Source organism: Amia ocellicauda, chromosome 5 (assembly GCF_036373705.1).
Source record: "Amia ocellicauda isolate fAmiCal2 chromosome 5, fAmiCal2.hap1, whole genome shotgun sequence".
NCBI lineage: Eukaryota > Metazoa > Chordata > Actinopteri > Amiiformes > Amiidae > Amia > Amia ocellicauda.
The window spans coordinates 16,646,072-16,663,049 of NC_089854.1; the positions used below are offsets into that span (position 1 = coordinate 16,646,072).

Consider the following 16,978-nt stretch of genomic DNA (forward strand, 5'->3'; position numbering starts at 1 on the left):
CGCTTCTATGCAAGGGTGCCATTTTCCTTACTCTGACTAGCACTTGATTAGCGCATTTCTAAGGACCGTACATTTGCTGGGATCCTTCACCAGATAATCGGCACAGAAAACGAAGGTGTGTTTGCGACAACTTGGAAATGCAAGCGAAAAAGCAATTCAGTGTTTTGTATTATTATTATTTGAAGCCGTTTATAATAATAATAATAATAATAATAATAATAATAATAATAATAATAATAATAATAATAATAATTAATGAACATTATCATCATCATCTTCGGAGACCCTGCCTTTATTCTCCCTTTAGGAAGAAGTTAATTAAAATATATTCCAACCACAAACATAAAGATAATAATTGAATTAGCAAATGAGAAATATAATGTAATCCTCCGAGATATTTGATATTTACTTTAATTTTGTTTATTAAGGAAATAATAACGGATTAGATAATCTGGATTAATCATGTTAATCCTTCGACAGTACTGCCCCGCACTGCTCTCTCCCCCTTGTTAAACTTTCACCTCTGGGCACTGAGTGTTTAACTTCATGGATGCGGGATCTTAAGTTGTCTTCTTGAAATGCTGAAGCGCAGACAAGCTCTTTGCCATTAGTGTCAGCGGGACTGGGTTTGCCATCCATCATCGATCGATTCATTATCTCCCTGCAGGACTCGGGAGGATGTGTGATAAAGTTACACGCGAAAATGAACAGGTGAAATCACACGTGTTATTTTGTTTAAATTCCTTGTCGTTTGCAAGTATTATTGCTTTTTATAAATCTCATTGCTCATCGACAGCAGTGCATCAGAATCACTCTAATCGTGCTGCCAAAGCCGAACATAATTTTGAAATGAAATTTATGTAATACCCAAATCGGGGACGACCAATTACTCACGCACCCAATATAGTGAAATAGTTAATACGTTAAAAAGAAAATACTGGAAGTGGTTTAGGAGGTTTTATATAAAATAACACATAGACCAGGGTGCAAATGTAAGATTACTTAAAGAAATACAATTGAAATTCGTTGTGTAATGTGGTACATTGGGTTTGGATACAAATAAATACAAAATAGGTATTAAAAGCCTATGATAGTTTAATCTTTTACTCACATTTATCTCTTCTGAAAAACACCCGTTTCATACAACTGACAGTATTCGTAACTATTGTGTCTTTACTGCCACAATGAAGAACACAGTCCTTTTAAAAAGATCCTTTTAGACGCACCTGCCCTTTCCTTAGCCCGACTCTAGCCTATTGAAAGCGCAAACATGCTGCGGCTTCATTCGGTATAATGCGAGTGAGGTTAATTTTGCCCTCGGGAATAGCGCCGCACGCAGTTTACTATAGTTTCCCTTGTTAAAAGCTTGACAGCATTTGTGTTAAACCCATAACAACACTAAAAGCCCTGGACACGTGTCCTTCCGTAGTGTTTGTTGCTGGCCATCTGAAGTTCTGTTTATCTGTATTTGTATTACTACTTCAATAATATTAGTAGTCTTTGGTGTCATGCATTGGAATGTCTGCATTCGATTTAATTACTGATAATACTGATTCATAGCTCATCAATACAATCCGTTAGATACATCCAATCAGTAACCTATCCCCTGTTCACGATTCAAAGCCCGATACAGCGCTATAAATTCTGCTCGGTCTTGGACTTCCCGAACCTGTAAGAACAGGGAAAACCACTTAAAAAGTAACATTATTACACAGCAGTTACTTTCCTTTGAAGCGCCATTCTAATGATATCAGCATACAGACGTAACACTGTACCACATAACATGTAATGGCTTTCTACAAGACGCATTGAGGGATAGAGAATCCTGTAGGTCGACACAATTATTCTGTGTTCATTCCTCAAAGGAATGAATCAAAATTAATATTTCAAAACATAAAGTGCTATGTTAATATATATATATATATATATATATATATATATATATATATATATATATATATATATATATATATATATATTACACTTGGCAGGTATCGCAAGATTTGGGTTGGGTTAAAGTCATGTTCCAATTAAAAATTTGTTCTGTTGTTAAGCAAGCATCCCTTCATCAAAACCGATGATTTGCTTCCTAAAAACTAGGTGCACGGCTAAAAATGTGACACTCTTACAAGGAACGGTATAAAACGGCAAATATTTTTGCTTATACTAGGTTAAATTGATATTATTATGTATTACGAATAATGTTTTACAAATTATATTATGTTCTCTTAAATGGAAAGTCCATCACTGTCATATTGTGCCGCTAATTACAGAATATCAGAAAACATACACCATACGATGAATGCTTGGCAATACAAATGACTACACGACCGAAAAATATTGTGACCTACTTTTGAAAGTGTAAAAATGGGTCATGTGCAGAGACAACACACATTTTTAATGTGGAAATTAGGTTTTATTTATTTCCATTATATCCAACTCCGTCTGTTGTCTAACAAATGCAGACCGCTTACTCCAGGGAGTTTATCAACTAAGACAATTGCAGAAAAGTCTGGGTCAACTGATGAAAAACACATGTTTCTAATGATCTAAGCTTATCCAGAACTCCAACCATTTGGGTCAATAACCATGCATTTATTTTGTACTGGAAGAAATCATGAAAGCCCCATTATTTACATAGGCGTCTGTCTATACACTGAAGCAAAGTATGTGTTTCCAGGTACAATAATAATAATAATAATAATAATAATAATAATAATAATAATAATAATAATAATAATATGGAGTAGCCTATACCTTGTACCAGACCAAATCAATACTTTAATTCACCAGCCAATTGCAAATTAAATGCAATACTTGATAGAGTTTTCATTAGAACGAAGAATGTTCACATTAATTGTATTGTTTTATTACTTAATATCTAAAATCTGAACGACTACACGTGAGAAAAAACTTCATTTGTATATTATGTGAAGAACAGGCCACTCAATTCGAGAATTTCGCGCAGTACGTTGCTAAAATAAACAATGCATGTGGGCCCACACACTCCTCACTAAACGTTCAAAAGAGTTTTACCTGGTGCCACCAGGCTTCCATGGAGCGAGTAGTGTTTGTTATTTTTTAATTATTTCGAAAGGATGAATATAAAATTGGGGCACAATTTTGGACGTTAAAATGAAGCCTTATATCACGAAAAAAGTTAAGTCCTAAAAATTGCACGTTACTCTTCCCTTTGAAGAAAAAAGTGATGAAATGTGTTGTTCTCCTACACTTAGCACATAATGTATAACACCATGGAATATTGGTACTCTCAAGGTACCGTGTTAAGATCTTGCAAAAAGCTACACAAATTGAGTCATTATTATTAACACACAATTTGAGTAGATTTCCAACACGAGTTTTAAGAGATTACATAACATCATGTCCGTTTTCACTTATTCAGCATTTTTAAGGGCGTGTCAAATAATAATAATAAAAAAAGCGTCTCCCTCACCCAGTCTTAATAAAGTTGCTATTCAATTAACAACAGCCTTCTCTCAGCATATGTCCAAAAAAGTCTACGATTTATTGGTGCATTTGAAAATTAAACTATTAACATCTGTGGATATTGATTCCTAATCCAGACAAATAATACTACTAATATATAAATGTAATATTATTTATTTTATATGAAGGACGCTTGGAGGCTGAAGGGCATGCAGTCCAAGATGCACCACCTTAGTCAAGTCCATTTTTAACCCGCTCCATTGAATTGATGTTGATTTTCATAAAATTCTAGCAACAAACATTGTTTTTTTATTCCAAAAACCCAACAGAGAGTACATGTTTCAGGAATGCATTGCACATGGAAACAACTGAATTATTTTCTCTTGCGGCCTTAATCCGACACGACCGCAGACTAACAGCCTGCAGCGTCTTTTCAGACATCCTTAAATTTAATACTGCAACCGATATATTGTTCATATTATTAATAACATTACTACTGAATTTAAAGGTCCCTGAAGCTTGAAAAACTGTGGGAAGAATGTGACATAAGTGCAGGATGATTTTCAAAGCGCATTGAATTGAAATGTGTTTCGTGTTTTGAAATATAATCAAATGGTGAGCAAAAACCTCTGTATTAGGGAGAGAGAAAACAATATCATAGAAACCATATGCAAATAAAAAATAAGAGCGTGTAATATATAGGGTGTTCATCCTATAATCTATGTAATCTATCATGACACAAAAAGCCACAAATCTGACTTGTTTACCCGTATAAAATACAGAAAGGTTTCAGTAGCTTATGTGACTGTGTTGCAACACATCTCCTATATGTAAAATATTGCTTTGTAGCTTTTAGTTTTCAAGTAAAGGAATAGCATTTCATGATGTCTGTGTATAGGTTATGTCTGTATTGAAATGTATTGTATTCTTCAGAAGTCATCGGAAAGTGACACCTCCGGTATGTTGCTTTTCAGCCCAGTACATTTATTTACTGGATTCCACCCCCGCCCCCCTCGTGTCTGGTTCACGAAAATATGTTGTTTGCCTTTATCCTGAACAGGACGGGTCTGAAGTCTGCAAACTAGTGTGACCCCCACTTGCTTACTCTTAACCCTGCCACAGGACTCCCAGTCGCTTAAATTCAAGTGCATTTTGATCGTCAATGTGGAACACAAAATTAAAATCATCGATCAATAATACAGTAATGCTTCGTTTTTTCCCAAACAGAATATTTTGTAAACCCAGATTGAATAACGACCTGTTATTGGAGTGTGCTACTAGTTTATTTAAACAAATATGGTGCCAACCCTGTTTTAACTCTTTTAACATTTTACATTTTAAAGCATATACTTGAGTTTATAAATTGGATTGTTAAGACACTGACGTTTCATTGTTTGTTTTGTTTTTTCTCAATTTTAGAAAATTTGGATTTTGATAAGGGGGGAATAAGTGCCTGCCTGTTGTTGACCGTCACTTTATGAACATTGAAAAACTATATTGCAATGGAGGGTAAAAAGTAACTTCATTAGATTTACATTTAAAAATGTACATTGTTATTTTTTTCTCCATAAACAGCGCATACAGGAAATCCATTGACAGTACAAATATTTTTATATATATATGAACACAAACATTTTATTTTCCCTGATTGTGTATTTGCATGTTTCTAAATACAGACTTTTGGTGGGGAAATAGCGACAATTTTACCTACAATTATTTAATTTACTATAAACATCCTATTTTATTTATTCGTACATTTTTCTATTGAACATTTGCTCCACGATTCACTGCTTTAAACAATTATTTCAAAGATGAAGGAGAAAACTTTGTTTTGGAGGAAAAGGGGTTACAAATTACCATAGTAAAGTAATTATGTGAATGTGTATATATATATAAATCAAAGTCTATTTATTAGGCCTTAATATATAAGATCTCCACAACAGGTCCTTCCACAATCGTTGGAAGCAGGGTCTAAAAATGACCACAAGAAAACAAATGACGTATAAATAAAATGTATAAAACCAAATATTGTTTTTTATACTCTGGAGTGGTTTGAGAACAACTGTCTGTATTCTAAGAAGGATCGTACAAACATCAAGTTAAAACGACAAGCAATCATGAGACTTGCATTAACAAAGCACATTGTTTTAATCTTTAAATAGTCTATATTCTTGTCAAACTAAATGTGTATTATTTTAAAACATATTCTCATATGACCGGTAGCCCAATTATTTATTGTAATTTTCGTATAAAAAGGAGAAATCTCGGAAATAACATTAATATGTCCTATTTCTTGTCCCTGGCAGACGTGGATGCAACTCGCTTATAAGGTCTCTGCAAGGATTCAGTTTCCTATAGGCCGCATTTGTTATAGTTTTCCGATTTTGTCCCTAAATGTAACATTATGTTGCAAACACTTTGAAAATCATCCCGTTTACCTGGATAGCGTGAACTGTAAAAGCATAAAAACATCTGAATAGTGTCGTTTTCAGTTCACCTGTACAACAAACATCTGCTTAAACATACAGTCAGTAGCAGCTGAACTATTAAACATACCTGATATTGACAACCTGATTGTCGGGGAGCACACAACCAATCCCAATACTGGACTTTATTAAACAGCAGAGTGAGATAATTACGTTTTTTTAGTATTATATTTCCCAAAATAAATAATCCCCCTTTCAAAAAAAGGTTTGTTTCTGTTATAATCAGTGCAGAAGTGCATTGAACGGGCTCCCTTGGTTGCTTTGGGTAAAATAATTGGGGAACTCCGAAGCGGACAAACTCCCCACATAGCTGGACCCGCTCCTTCCGTGAAGCAACTGTCCCACCGGGGACACTTTGGGTGGCGAGGCCGGGGACGGAGGAGCTGGGGGATGCGGTCCGTGAGCCGCTGGGTGTGGGACGTGGTGGGAGAAAAAATAACTCGCCTGTCCGGCTAACAGATTGAAGGAGCACGGGTTCAGTGTGCTGGGGAGAGACAGACCGCAGGGAAGCGAGGAAGCGGCAAAAGACGCGGCCGCGGTGACCTGGTGGTGGTGGTGGTGGCCGCTAGGACCGCCATAGGAAGACTCGGCGCCCCCCTGGAGGAGCCTGTCCACGCCGGCCGCTGCAGCGCTCAGCTGGTGAGACGTCTGCGACAGCACCGAAGCGGCGTAAGTGCCGTGGGGTCCGAAATAAGACGAGCTGTAGCCGGGGTGGGGAGACGGCTGCTGAAGAGACAGGAAAGGAGGGACCGGCCAGTACAGGGACCCGGCAAAAGCCAGCCCGGCGGCGGAGGATGCCAGGCGGCTGCCCCTCTTGAAGGCGAGCTTGGCGCGGGAGGAGGCCGTGGAGCGCCGCCGGAGCTTGCCCGTCGTGCCGCCGATGAAGACGTCGTCGCTGGAAGGGTCCAGCATCCAGTAGTTGCCCTTGCCGGGGTCGTCGTAGTGGCGGGGCACCTTGACGAAGCACTTGTTGAGGCTGAGGTTGTGGCGGATGGAGTTCTGCCAGCCCTGCTTGTTCTCCTTGTAGTAGGGGAAGTTGTGGATGATGAACTCGTAGATGCCGTTGAGGGTCAGGCGTTTGTCCGGGCTCTGTCGGATGGCCATCATGATGAGCGCGTTGTAACTGAACGGGGGCTTCTCGTATTTGACTTTCTTTTTCTCCTCCTCGGCCCTGTCCTTCTCGTCTTCCGCTTTCTTCCCGTCTTCGGCGGTGTGCCCTGCCTCCGCTTGCTCCTGAAGCTCCTCGCCATGGCTGTCAGTGACGTCCCGACACCGGCTTTGGAGCGGCCCGTCTCCAGCCTCCCCAGCCGGCCGGCCGCCCCCGCTCTCCTGCCCCGGCGGCGCACCACACTGAGGCTCTTTGGTGGTAGCGGTGGAGTTGACCCCAGCGCAGCCGTCACTCATCGCTGCCTCCCGGAGCAGACTGTTGATGCTGAATGAAGACTTGTGGAAAAAACTGGAGGTCTCTTTCAAGCCTGCCATGTCCAACATTACATCCCGTTATAAAAAAAAGTGTCAAAGGAAAGGAGGACAGGGAAAAGAACAGAAAAAGAAAGTGCAAAACACACGCTCTCTCTCTTGCTCTCCCTCACACACAAACACGGGAGCTGCTTGGGGTTTGTATGTGTCCCATTCAGGTGTCAATCTCTCTGTCTCATCTCTGAACCCCCGGTTCAATTAGAACACTTCCGAGCGCTTTGTAACCCAAGACGCTCACCTGCGTCCTGCCCGCTGGGACCGCCTTACAGCACCCCGCCCACCCGCCGCCAAAAAGAGGGAAAAAACTTGCTTAAACCGCCGCAATTCTCCAAATATTATTACAAATCCTGCAGCAGAGCACGTCTTGCAATTATATCGATCTAAAACCTATCCCACGACTGATCAGACCCCGGTTGCGTCTGTCCTCACAGAGAAAGGCTTCGGACTTCGGTGTCAGGTAGGTCTCATGTGGAGAGATGCAGGGATGCATCCTTTCCTTATCGGTGTTGCTGTGCGGCTACGGTTTAATGCAGATGGATTTGCATTCGCCCCCCATGTGCAGGACTGTTTAACCATTCCGACTCCTGCTCCGTTTCTGGACTCGGGTGCAGAACAGGTAGAGCCGTCAGCCAGTGCGCTGTGAAGCGGTTTTAGACTTGGCAATTACGCAAGAAGAGTGGCTGCATAAAGCCTCGCCACCCTTTGGAAAGGCTACAGGTCTTTATGCTCAGACAACCACTATTTAAAATCCTCATCTATAGTCCACAATAAAGAATGTAGCCTAAAAAAGCATTTCATCTGAACTGGTGAAATCTGACTGTGTGCGAGAGAGCAAAATGTCAATTAATAAGCCAATTAGTGCAATTATGTAAGTGAGAGGTCAGCATAAAGGAAAGAGATAACGTGTCTCCAACCTGTTTGAGGAGCTTGGAATGGAATAACCTAATATATATTCAGACGAAATAAAAATAAGTGCACTTTGTTGTCAAATGCAAAATATTGTATAAGTATAGACATATAATTTATACATGCAATTATTTAATAAGATATATTTCGTATGGCCCAATATTAATGTTCTTTAATCTGAATAAGTATATATGATATGTAATATATAATTTTGTTGTGAAATGGTTTGCCTTAAAATATCAATTTCAATGATGTGGCAGTCCAATGCTCATTAAGTAAAGATTGTTTGTTTTTTCAAATTATTAAGCTGATGGTCTAATGAAGGAAGCAAAGTATAAAACACTACTTGTTTTTAACGAGTGTAATAAGCAAAACCACATTTCTCAGATTTCACATTTTATCTTTTAAACTAATCCATACTAGGTTAAATGGGATTAAATGTTAATTGAAACGTGCTTTTTGTATTTATTTCAACACATAACGACCAACGGAATTTAAAATTTAGCCTACTATTAGTATGATGGTGATTATTAATATATTAAATTAGCCAATAGAAATGCAGAAAACTTGCATGGAATCGGTTTATTGTCGGTTAAAGTGTAACAAGCATTTATTTTGTTTTAAGTTATCAGAACAAAGACACTATTTATTTTTCTATATAAGGTTCATGTTAAATATTTATTGAGCCCCAATTTCGCTAAAATACATATCCAAGTAAGATCAGAGATAAAATAAGGAGTATTTCGCTAATTTATTTACTTTCATGTTTATAATTATGTTGCATAGTATGTTACATTATGTATGCTATACATCTCGCACTCCTATATACAAGTACACAGTCTTAATGTAAATTCCCCGTAAACGCACCTTTGAGCTGATTACACTTTATTATCAAACCCCCATCAGCTGTTTACGGATACCGAACCCGGGGCTCTATTTGCATTGTTCTGTCATTTGTTTGCCAGCTCAGCACTCATAGGCCGGACCATTGTTTAGTTCGGTGGGTCGGTCGATGTTGAAAAAAAAAGTGTAGTAGCGGACTGGCCATCTGCAGTGTCGGGAGCTCCCGTGTGGACCAGCACCCCCAGTCCTCAGAGTGGGTCAAAGTCCAGGGCCGTCATTTTGTCCCAGTGCGTCCCTGCCAGCACTCATTAAAGTCGTGCGTTAGTTAGAGCTAAAAGTTGAAAACACAATTTGCATAAAAACTAGGTAACGCGATTGATGCGTTGCAATTCTCGTTGAACGTTAAGAAAAACATGTTTTTGTTTGAGATTATACATCCACACACATTTACTACACGATGTGTTATGATTATACATATTTTTGTGCAATTTATGTTACAAGTATGTCAAAAAAACTATTTAATTACATGGGCTATTGAAAATGGGTACAGAGAGGACAGTGCATTTAAAGTTTATTTAATACATTATAGTAAATACCATTTAAGTACAGCGCCTTGAAGCATCGGAAAATATGCCGTTTTTGTGTTTGGTTTTCTAGTAAACGGCCCGTTACTTGGCTTCCAATAACAGAGCAAGCACAATTAGCCTTCAAAAGTACAATAAACACGAACATGTATTAACGTTTAAAATCCTATTGACGTTAATACATGTTCGTGTTTATTGTACTTTTGAAGGCTGAAGGTATACGTGTTGCATTATATCCACAGATCAGGCCTTGATACACATTCGGACAAAAAATAAATAAAAGCTATAGGAGGACAGTATCTTATAAAACTCAGCTACAAGCCCTTACAAACATGAATATATTGAATCCCTGTTTCTATAGAGCAGATCTACACTACATTTCCAAATTAACGCATGATTGTTTTATATAACTTGAATTTTACTCTGATGAATTTTGACGTGTCTACATTGTATTATTATTATTATTATTATTATTATTATTATTATTATTATTATTATTATTATCACCACCAATACAATATATAGCCTTATCCGAGGGGTCAGGATGACGCCCAGCTGCGGTGGACATCCCAGTGTATATAAAACTATAAATAAATCAATAATAAACGTTTCAGTTTCTGTCTTCTTCGTCTCCGAGTTTGCTATATCTAACATATACACATTTTCAGTTTTATTTTCGGTTGTGCCCATTCCATTTTTGAAACAGTTGAAATGAACAGCAGCCTGTAGCGTTGGACAGTAGGCTGTAGTCAGAAATTAATGAAATAAGCAAAATAATAAGCTGATAAGGCGTTCCTCAAGCGTTCCTCTGACCGCAAATCCGCGCTAGACACAGGCCGTCATATGCGTGTTATAGTTTGTAAAGTTGACACGGTAAAGGATATATGGCTTGTGTTGTGAATGTTAATAATAATAATAATAATAATAATAATAATATTTTCTTAGCAGACGCTCTTAACCAGAACGACTTAAAATATAACAGCATTACAAAAGTACATTAATACAGTATAGATCAAAACAATAGTACAATTACAAGTTCAAAATTACACAAGTGCATAGGAAAATATACAGATAATACAAAATACAAGTCCTACACCTAGACTGTAATAGCTAATAAGTGCAGACAATATGTGCACTCATAGTTAAGGAAGGAAAGGAAAAGGTTTACGCATGTGCACAAGCGGGGTGGGGGGGTTGTAAGACAGACTCTAAAAGCCCCCATTCATTGAAGCCAACCCCAGCTAACACGGACCGTTTAGAGAGCGCTCGCTACGCTGGGGGCGCTCAGGATTGCTCGCTCCATTAATAGCTCATTGCTAGACGGCGTTCCTGCCCATTAAGTAGCGGTCGGCTGACACTAATTGAAAAGTGGTCGCTGTTTTGGGACTCAGGGAGTTTTAGGGTTCATGAATCCCAGAGAGATTGGGCTCGGAGATACCTCTTAGCTGTCTGAGCCTGCCCGGGTCCAGAAGTGAAACATTATATTATTTCAACACCAGAAACATAAAAGAAAAACGGGGGCAGCTTTTAAGAGCACGCATGGCTGGGCTGCTGCAATGAGGAGCCGCAGTGACAGGCGGGGCGCAGGCTTGTGTTACCGGCGCGGGAATCAGGGACCAGACAGCTCACCCCAAACACACAGCGACACCTCTGTGCAGACGAATAAAACACCTAGTTATTATGAATAGTGTCGTAGTAGGAGCAGGGTAGTAGTAGTCATTGCATACCTAATATCAAGGGTTTAGTGAGTAGCCTACAATTAACGAATAGTCAGCCTTCAAACATTGAAGTGTGGAGTAGTGGTTAGTTCCCCATGTAGTAGTAAAATGCAGCTGTATAAATGTGTAATTGTATGTACAAATAATGTACTGTGTGCATTAGCAATATATTGACAATGTACCGTATGCATGAGTTATCAACTGTAAAAGTCGCCTGGATAAGGGCGTCTGCTAAGAAATACACCATAATAAACATTAAGCAATAGGTGGCATCTGATCTGTCCACACAGTAACAGCCTCTCCCACATTAAACACATCACCATACAGTTACGCACAGGCACAAAGACAAAAGGGAGAATGTAAACGTACACAATGTATAAAACTGAGATCAGGTATTTATTAGAGGAAAAGAATTAAATTAAATTAAATGTTTTGCGAGCTCTTGCAAGACAATAACTTTAAAAGGTCTCACAAACTACGTTAAAAAGCCTGGAATCAAAGTAACCTTAAAAGTACATTAAAATAAACATTCTACACAAAATCATCCCGTGTAATATAATCGCATTGCCTTTTCAAACCAGTTCTGATTCTATACTATTCTTTTGGTCGATAGACTCTGTAGATGGCGTTATGTCTCTCTCTAGTGGAGCCAAATCATATACTAAAAAGCGACTATTCTGACCTTGCTTTGTACAGGATAGATCCCGTTTCTACTACAGTACTATCTTAAATTTAAATAATACAAAACATATCCCTTTTTTCAATTTTTACACAATAAGGGAAATATATACAGCATACATCACCTTCGGAGAAGATATAATACAAATATTTATATATACAAATATATGTATATATAGATATAGCACAAAACCAGCACCATTGCAAATTGCCCAACATAGCATAGAGCTATGAACTACGTGAATTATGAACAACGTATAAATGGTAACTTGTACAACTGTAAACCCATATTTGGTCTTGTTTATGACGAGTTTCTCAAAAAGGCTCTGTAGCCATCATAAACCAAGTCATATTAAAATTAGTCATTATTAAATTCTTGCTTTTAAAATGTATGATCCCACAGAGACTGACAAATACAAAAGGCCACGAGTCATTTGCGATTAATATGCAGGTAAAACACCGTGAAACACGCTTCCATGCAGTCAACAGAAAAGGTGACATAATGGACATCTTAGTGCAGACCACTGGTTCTTAATCCAGGGAATCCATGGGCTGGTGCTTTTCATTCAGACTGAGCTCTCAATTACTTAACTGAACCCTCAATTGAACTCATTTGCTTAATTTTAGCTCATAAAAAGTTGTTCCATCTACAGTTTCATACTCAAGATGCACTCTACAACTGTTTAACATAATTTAAGATCTCAGATTAGGCAAATTATTAGTTCAATTAGGGTTCAATTAAGTACCCTACTAGTAATAAAGTAAAATCTGCAGTGCAGGGGGTTTCCAGGACCAGGATTGAGACACTGTGATAAGACCAGGCTGGCAGACTGAATCAGATGCATATTTCAACAAATATACCTCCACAGCAGGGGAAAAATAACTAAACAAATGATATTTTATCATTGAAGTATAAGGTGACTGAAAGATAACTGCTGGGGTGGGGGTGGAAGATGGTCACTGTGGGCACAGACTGTTATATGACTAGCACAATTCCTGTTGACAACAAACCATACTTCCTCCTATAGAGGCTCGCCCAGAGCTGACTGGCAGAAGATGAGACGAGGAAGAAAAATTGAGGTGGCAGGGCAGCCCAGAGCACTGAAGTCACAACCATGAGATTCTTCCCCACTTCCTCTGACCCAGGTCTGAAGTCCTACAAGGTGCAACCAAAAGTGGCCCGGCCGACAGGAAGACCTTTAACGCTCCAGAGAGGACAGGCTACCACAGTGCAGAAGGGAACAGTGTGTATGTCTTGCTCTAGTGCTCTGGTGCTCTAGTCTGCCGTGTTATTTGAAGGGCAGTCAGTAACTGGAGCTGTGGATGTAGCTGAACGTTCATAGCTGCCGTGCCATTAATATGGGTGCTTTTTTACCTGAGCAGAAAGAAAAAATAATATTTCCAGCAGTCTTTCACCATGGAGAGCACTACCCTCCAGTCTGCACTCTTTTCAGTGGCACTGGCATAGTGGGGGTCACTGTTGGAAGTGGGCAAACTGGCGCATGGCGCTGTAAAGCTGGTCCCCTGGACACTCTGTGTTGCGGACGTCACGATGGCCGCTCAGGGTGTAGTCTGGGTGCAGGTGCCCCAGTGCCACCCCGCATTCGAGCAGCTGCTGGGCAGAGGAAAGGGCAGCGGGGGTCGGGGGCTGATCTGGAAGGCACAGAGGCACACGCTCAGGGTTGGCACTCTGCACCAGTGTATGTAGTAGAGACGTTTTCTTTCCAGCCCTGTTGACAGCTACTTACCAGCAGACAACGAGGTCCTCCGGGATCAGGGTTGGGCACCACTGATGTGTGTGTGTGTGTGTGTGTGTGTGTTACACTGTTGGCTTCAGTAGACATTACGGCATTTTGTTTCTTTCAAGACACCCTAGTGTAGCTAATAATAATAATCATAATAAAAAGCTTGAATCAAGGATGGGCAACTCCTGTGCTTCAGCACCGGATTACTGCAGGTTTTCAATGCACCTTTCAATTAGCTATTGGTTAATGCCTGGAAATTGACATATTAACCAAAGAACTAGTTGCAATTAAAAATTAGCATCTGTGGTGGAGTGAAAACCAGAGGTCACCAGAGGCAGATTTGACCGGAACAGAGCTTTTTGAGAAAACAAGGCTCCCCCTTTCCAAAGTCAGTCCCACATTAACCCGCCTGGCACCTTGTGGTTACTCACGGCTGAAGTGGCCCATCAGAGCGATGCCCAGCGAGTTGTTATTGTGCATCTTGGCGTGAGCTCCCACGATGCCCCAGCCCCGGCCCTCGTACACGCTGCCGTCTCCTCCAATCAGGAAGCTGCATAAACCCGAGAGGGAAGTGGGATCTCATTGCATGTGAGAAGCACACCAAAAGCACCTGCAGATAACTCTGATTATACTGCAATAGGTTAAAACTTCCTCCTGCTTAACATTACAATGAAATATACAATGCATATTCATTAAAGGGAAGTGACAAGCTTAAACTAACGTATGAGGAATACAATAAAATAAAATCTTCATACAGAGCAATTTCATGAATTAAATCCTGGATCAGAAAAATACACTATACTACAATGCATTGGTCAGTTCAACTCAAACTCAAAGTTTTTAATGACTTTATCATCAAGTTTTGCAACTTTTCGCTCATCTGGTATATTGACTTTGAGCACTGATCTGCTGGTCTCTGTTCCAATCGGGCTCTCAGGAACTCAACTGAAACCTGGTCTGAACTGATAATTGGCTTCATATCACTTTTTAAATTGTTTAGCTTTCAAAAAGATTGTGAATTCAAGTGTCTCATATCCTATTATATCTCCCAACGTTTTAAAATAACTAAAAAGTTCAGATGAGTCAGTTTATTACTTAATGGTTCAAGTAAGTAATGGAGAAAAACAGGGTGAGAACCACTGATTTAAGGGGAAAATACACAAGTTGTTTAATGCAACTGTACTCACGCCGCAGATTAATTATTGAATGGTTAATTACAATTGTATTAAAGATAATGTATTTGATTTGTGAACTCTGCAAGGGAATGCAAGGGTCGATATATAATGTCAGCCGATATGCACACACAAGCAGAGCAGATTAGTGAGCAGCAGGCGAGGGAAATGGACATGTAATGCGCTACTTGTAGCCGATGTCGTCGAAGCCCCTGTGCCGCATGTGCAGGCTCTGGATGTCCCGCAGCTCCTGGGCGCAGGAGTCCGGGCTGTGGCACTGGGACAGGGCGGTGTGGTGAATGATGGCCCGTCCCGCCGGCTGCGACATGGGCTCCCGCTGCAGGGGCCGCACAGCACCCCACCGGCGCCGCGGCGCGATGCGAGGACAGGCCGCGCCGGCACCTGCGAGCCAGACCATCGGTCAACCTACTGGTGATCGCAAAGACAGGACCGCTGCGCATGTCTAATCCATCATTTAGGATAATGTACTATATACTAACACACACACACACACAAGAAAACCCAGCCATGCATTATGCCTTGAACTGTACTGTATTACAGCACTTTGCATTGTTCTCATATTTTGGAAGTCGCCTCCTTTATTTAATGAGTTTTCTGTAGTCAGATTTCGCAATGAGCTTGAGTTATTCAATCACAGGATTACGGAAATCAGCACTTAAACCGACTTCATAGTTAAGATTATATCATTCTTATCACCTTTCACACAATATTATATTTCTGAAGATAAGTCAGAAGTCAAAAATGTAAGTTATGAAGATAGCAATTGTATAAATACAGGGGAAATGCAGCCCTTTAACACACACAATCAGACTAATGCAATGCCTGTGCAGTGTATATTAATACATAAGTAACAGTGGAAGCTACATTGTTAAACGGTTGTTATAAGTAGCAGTAGTAGAATCAACAACAGTAATAGTATTAGGATGAACAAAGCGACACTTCTATGGATAAGGCTGTTATAAAGGTGCTGTGTGGGATTGCGCAGGGCTTCAGTCCGGACGAGCAGGACAGGAGCAGCCGCGCTGGTGACACTGACCTGGGCCCGGGTCCGGGGCTCTGCCCGCTGAATCCATGGGATAGTTTCTGTATTATTTTCTGTATTTTTTATGAATGGTTTCACTGCTCGGTGCAGCGCGAGCAGCCCGCTCCCGGAAGCGGCTCATTGCGGTGTGGGCGGGGCCTAGGCGGCACAGCCGGGATGGGATCCAATCAGAGCAGAGCTGGGAGGCGGCCAGCCCCGGGCGTGGGCGGGGCCAGGAGAGTTCCAGGTACCCATTGATGGAGAAGATTGACAGTAAGCGGGAGCAGCTGCGCAGTGCCCTCTCTGTGCCCTTTCTGGGAATTGCCAGTTTGTTTATTTAGTGAACTCCTGACTAACAGAGGCGTGATCAGAGCTTCTGCAGTGGGGTGCAGTGGGGTTCAAATTTTGATTAATCAGTCCATAAGACCTTCTTCCAGTCTTCAGTAATCCATTGGCAGAGCTTCATGGCACAGGCAAGCCAATCTTATTTTGCCATCTTAGCAATGGCTTTCTTACTGCCATTCAACCTGTCAAACCTGCAGCTCGAAGTCTTCTCTTCAGCTGAAACTGAGACTTGCTTACTTCAACCGGTGTTGAGCTGTGCTTGAAGCGGTTGTCCTGTGAGCTGCCCATCAAACAAGCTGTTGACTCTCAGAGACTTGTCTTCTGATTCTGTTGTGGCTTTGGGTCTGCCAGACCTCTTCCTGTCAGAGTTTCCTCCAGTTTCCCCAGTGCCTTTTGATGGTGTAGGAAACTGTACTCACTGACACCTTGGCTTTCTGACCTACACTTAGAGAGAACACTTAGAAATGACAACACAAGGAAAGTCGAGCCTTAGCCCTAAACGCACTGAACAAGGTGTTTATAGACAGAGCAGA

The 16,978-nt window shown here is 40.5% G+C and overlaps 2 protein-coding genes across 2 annotated transcripts; both read right to left on the reverse strand.

The window, feature by feature from the left end:
• Positions 1 to 5,316: 5,316 nt before the first annotated feature.
• foxg1c (forkhead box G1c) lies at positions 5,317 to 7,619 on the reverse strand. Its single transcript, XM_066703998.1, has one exon. The coding sequence runs from the start codon at positions 7,422 to 7,424 to the stop codon at positions 6,156 to 6,158; it is 1,269 nt and encodes a 422-aa protein (XP_066560095.1). The 5' UTR covers positions 7,425 to 7,619; the 3' UTR covers positions 5,317 to 6,155.
• A 4,216-nt stretch (positions 7,620 to 11,835) lies between these two features.
• pglyrp5 (peptidoglycan recognition protein 5) lies at positions 11,836 to 16,235 on the reverse strand. The gene is made up of 4 exons (XM_066703999.1): positions 16,116 to 16,235; positions 15,247 to 15,460; positions 14,318 to 14,436; positions 11,836 to 13,794 (listed from the first exon to the last, which is right to left on the reverse strand). The coding sequence occupies exons 1-4, from the start codon at positions 16,150 to 16,152 to the stop codon at positions 13,616 to 13,618; spliced, it is 549 nt and encodes a 182-aa protein (XP_066560096.1). The 5' UTR covers positions 16,153 to 16,235; the 3' UTR covers positions 11,836 to 13,615.
• Positions 16,236 to 16,978: the final 743 nt, after the last annotated feature.

Excerpts from the sequence above, each read along its gene's own strand:
- pglyrp5 (XM_066703999.1), bottom strand. The coding sequence starts at position 16,152 with ATGGATTCAGCGGGCAGAGCCCCGGACCCGGGCCCAG. Across the intron at positions 15,461-16,115 it reads AGCCCCGGACCCGGGCCCAG|GTGCCGGCGCGGCCTGTCCT; the intron begins GTCAGTGTCACC and ends TCTGGCTCGCAG. Across the intron at positions 14,437-15,246 it reads TTCGACGACATCGGCTACAA|CTTCCTGATTGGAGGAGACG; the intron begins GTAGCGCATTAC and ends GGGTTTATGCAG.
- foxg1c (XM_066703998.1), bottom strand. The coding sequence starts at position 7,424 with ATGTTGGACATGGCAGGCTTGAAAGAGACCTCCAGTTTTTTCCACAAG.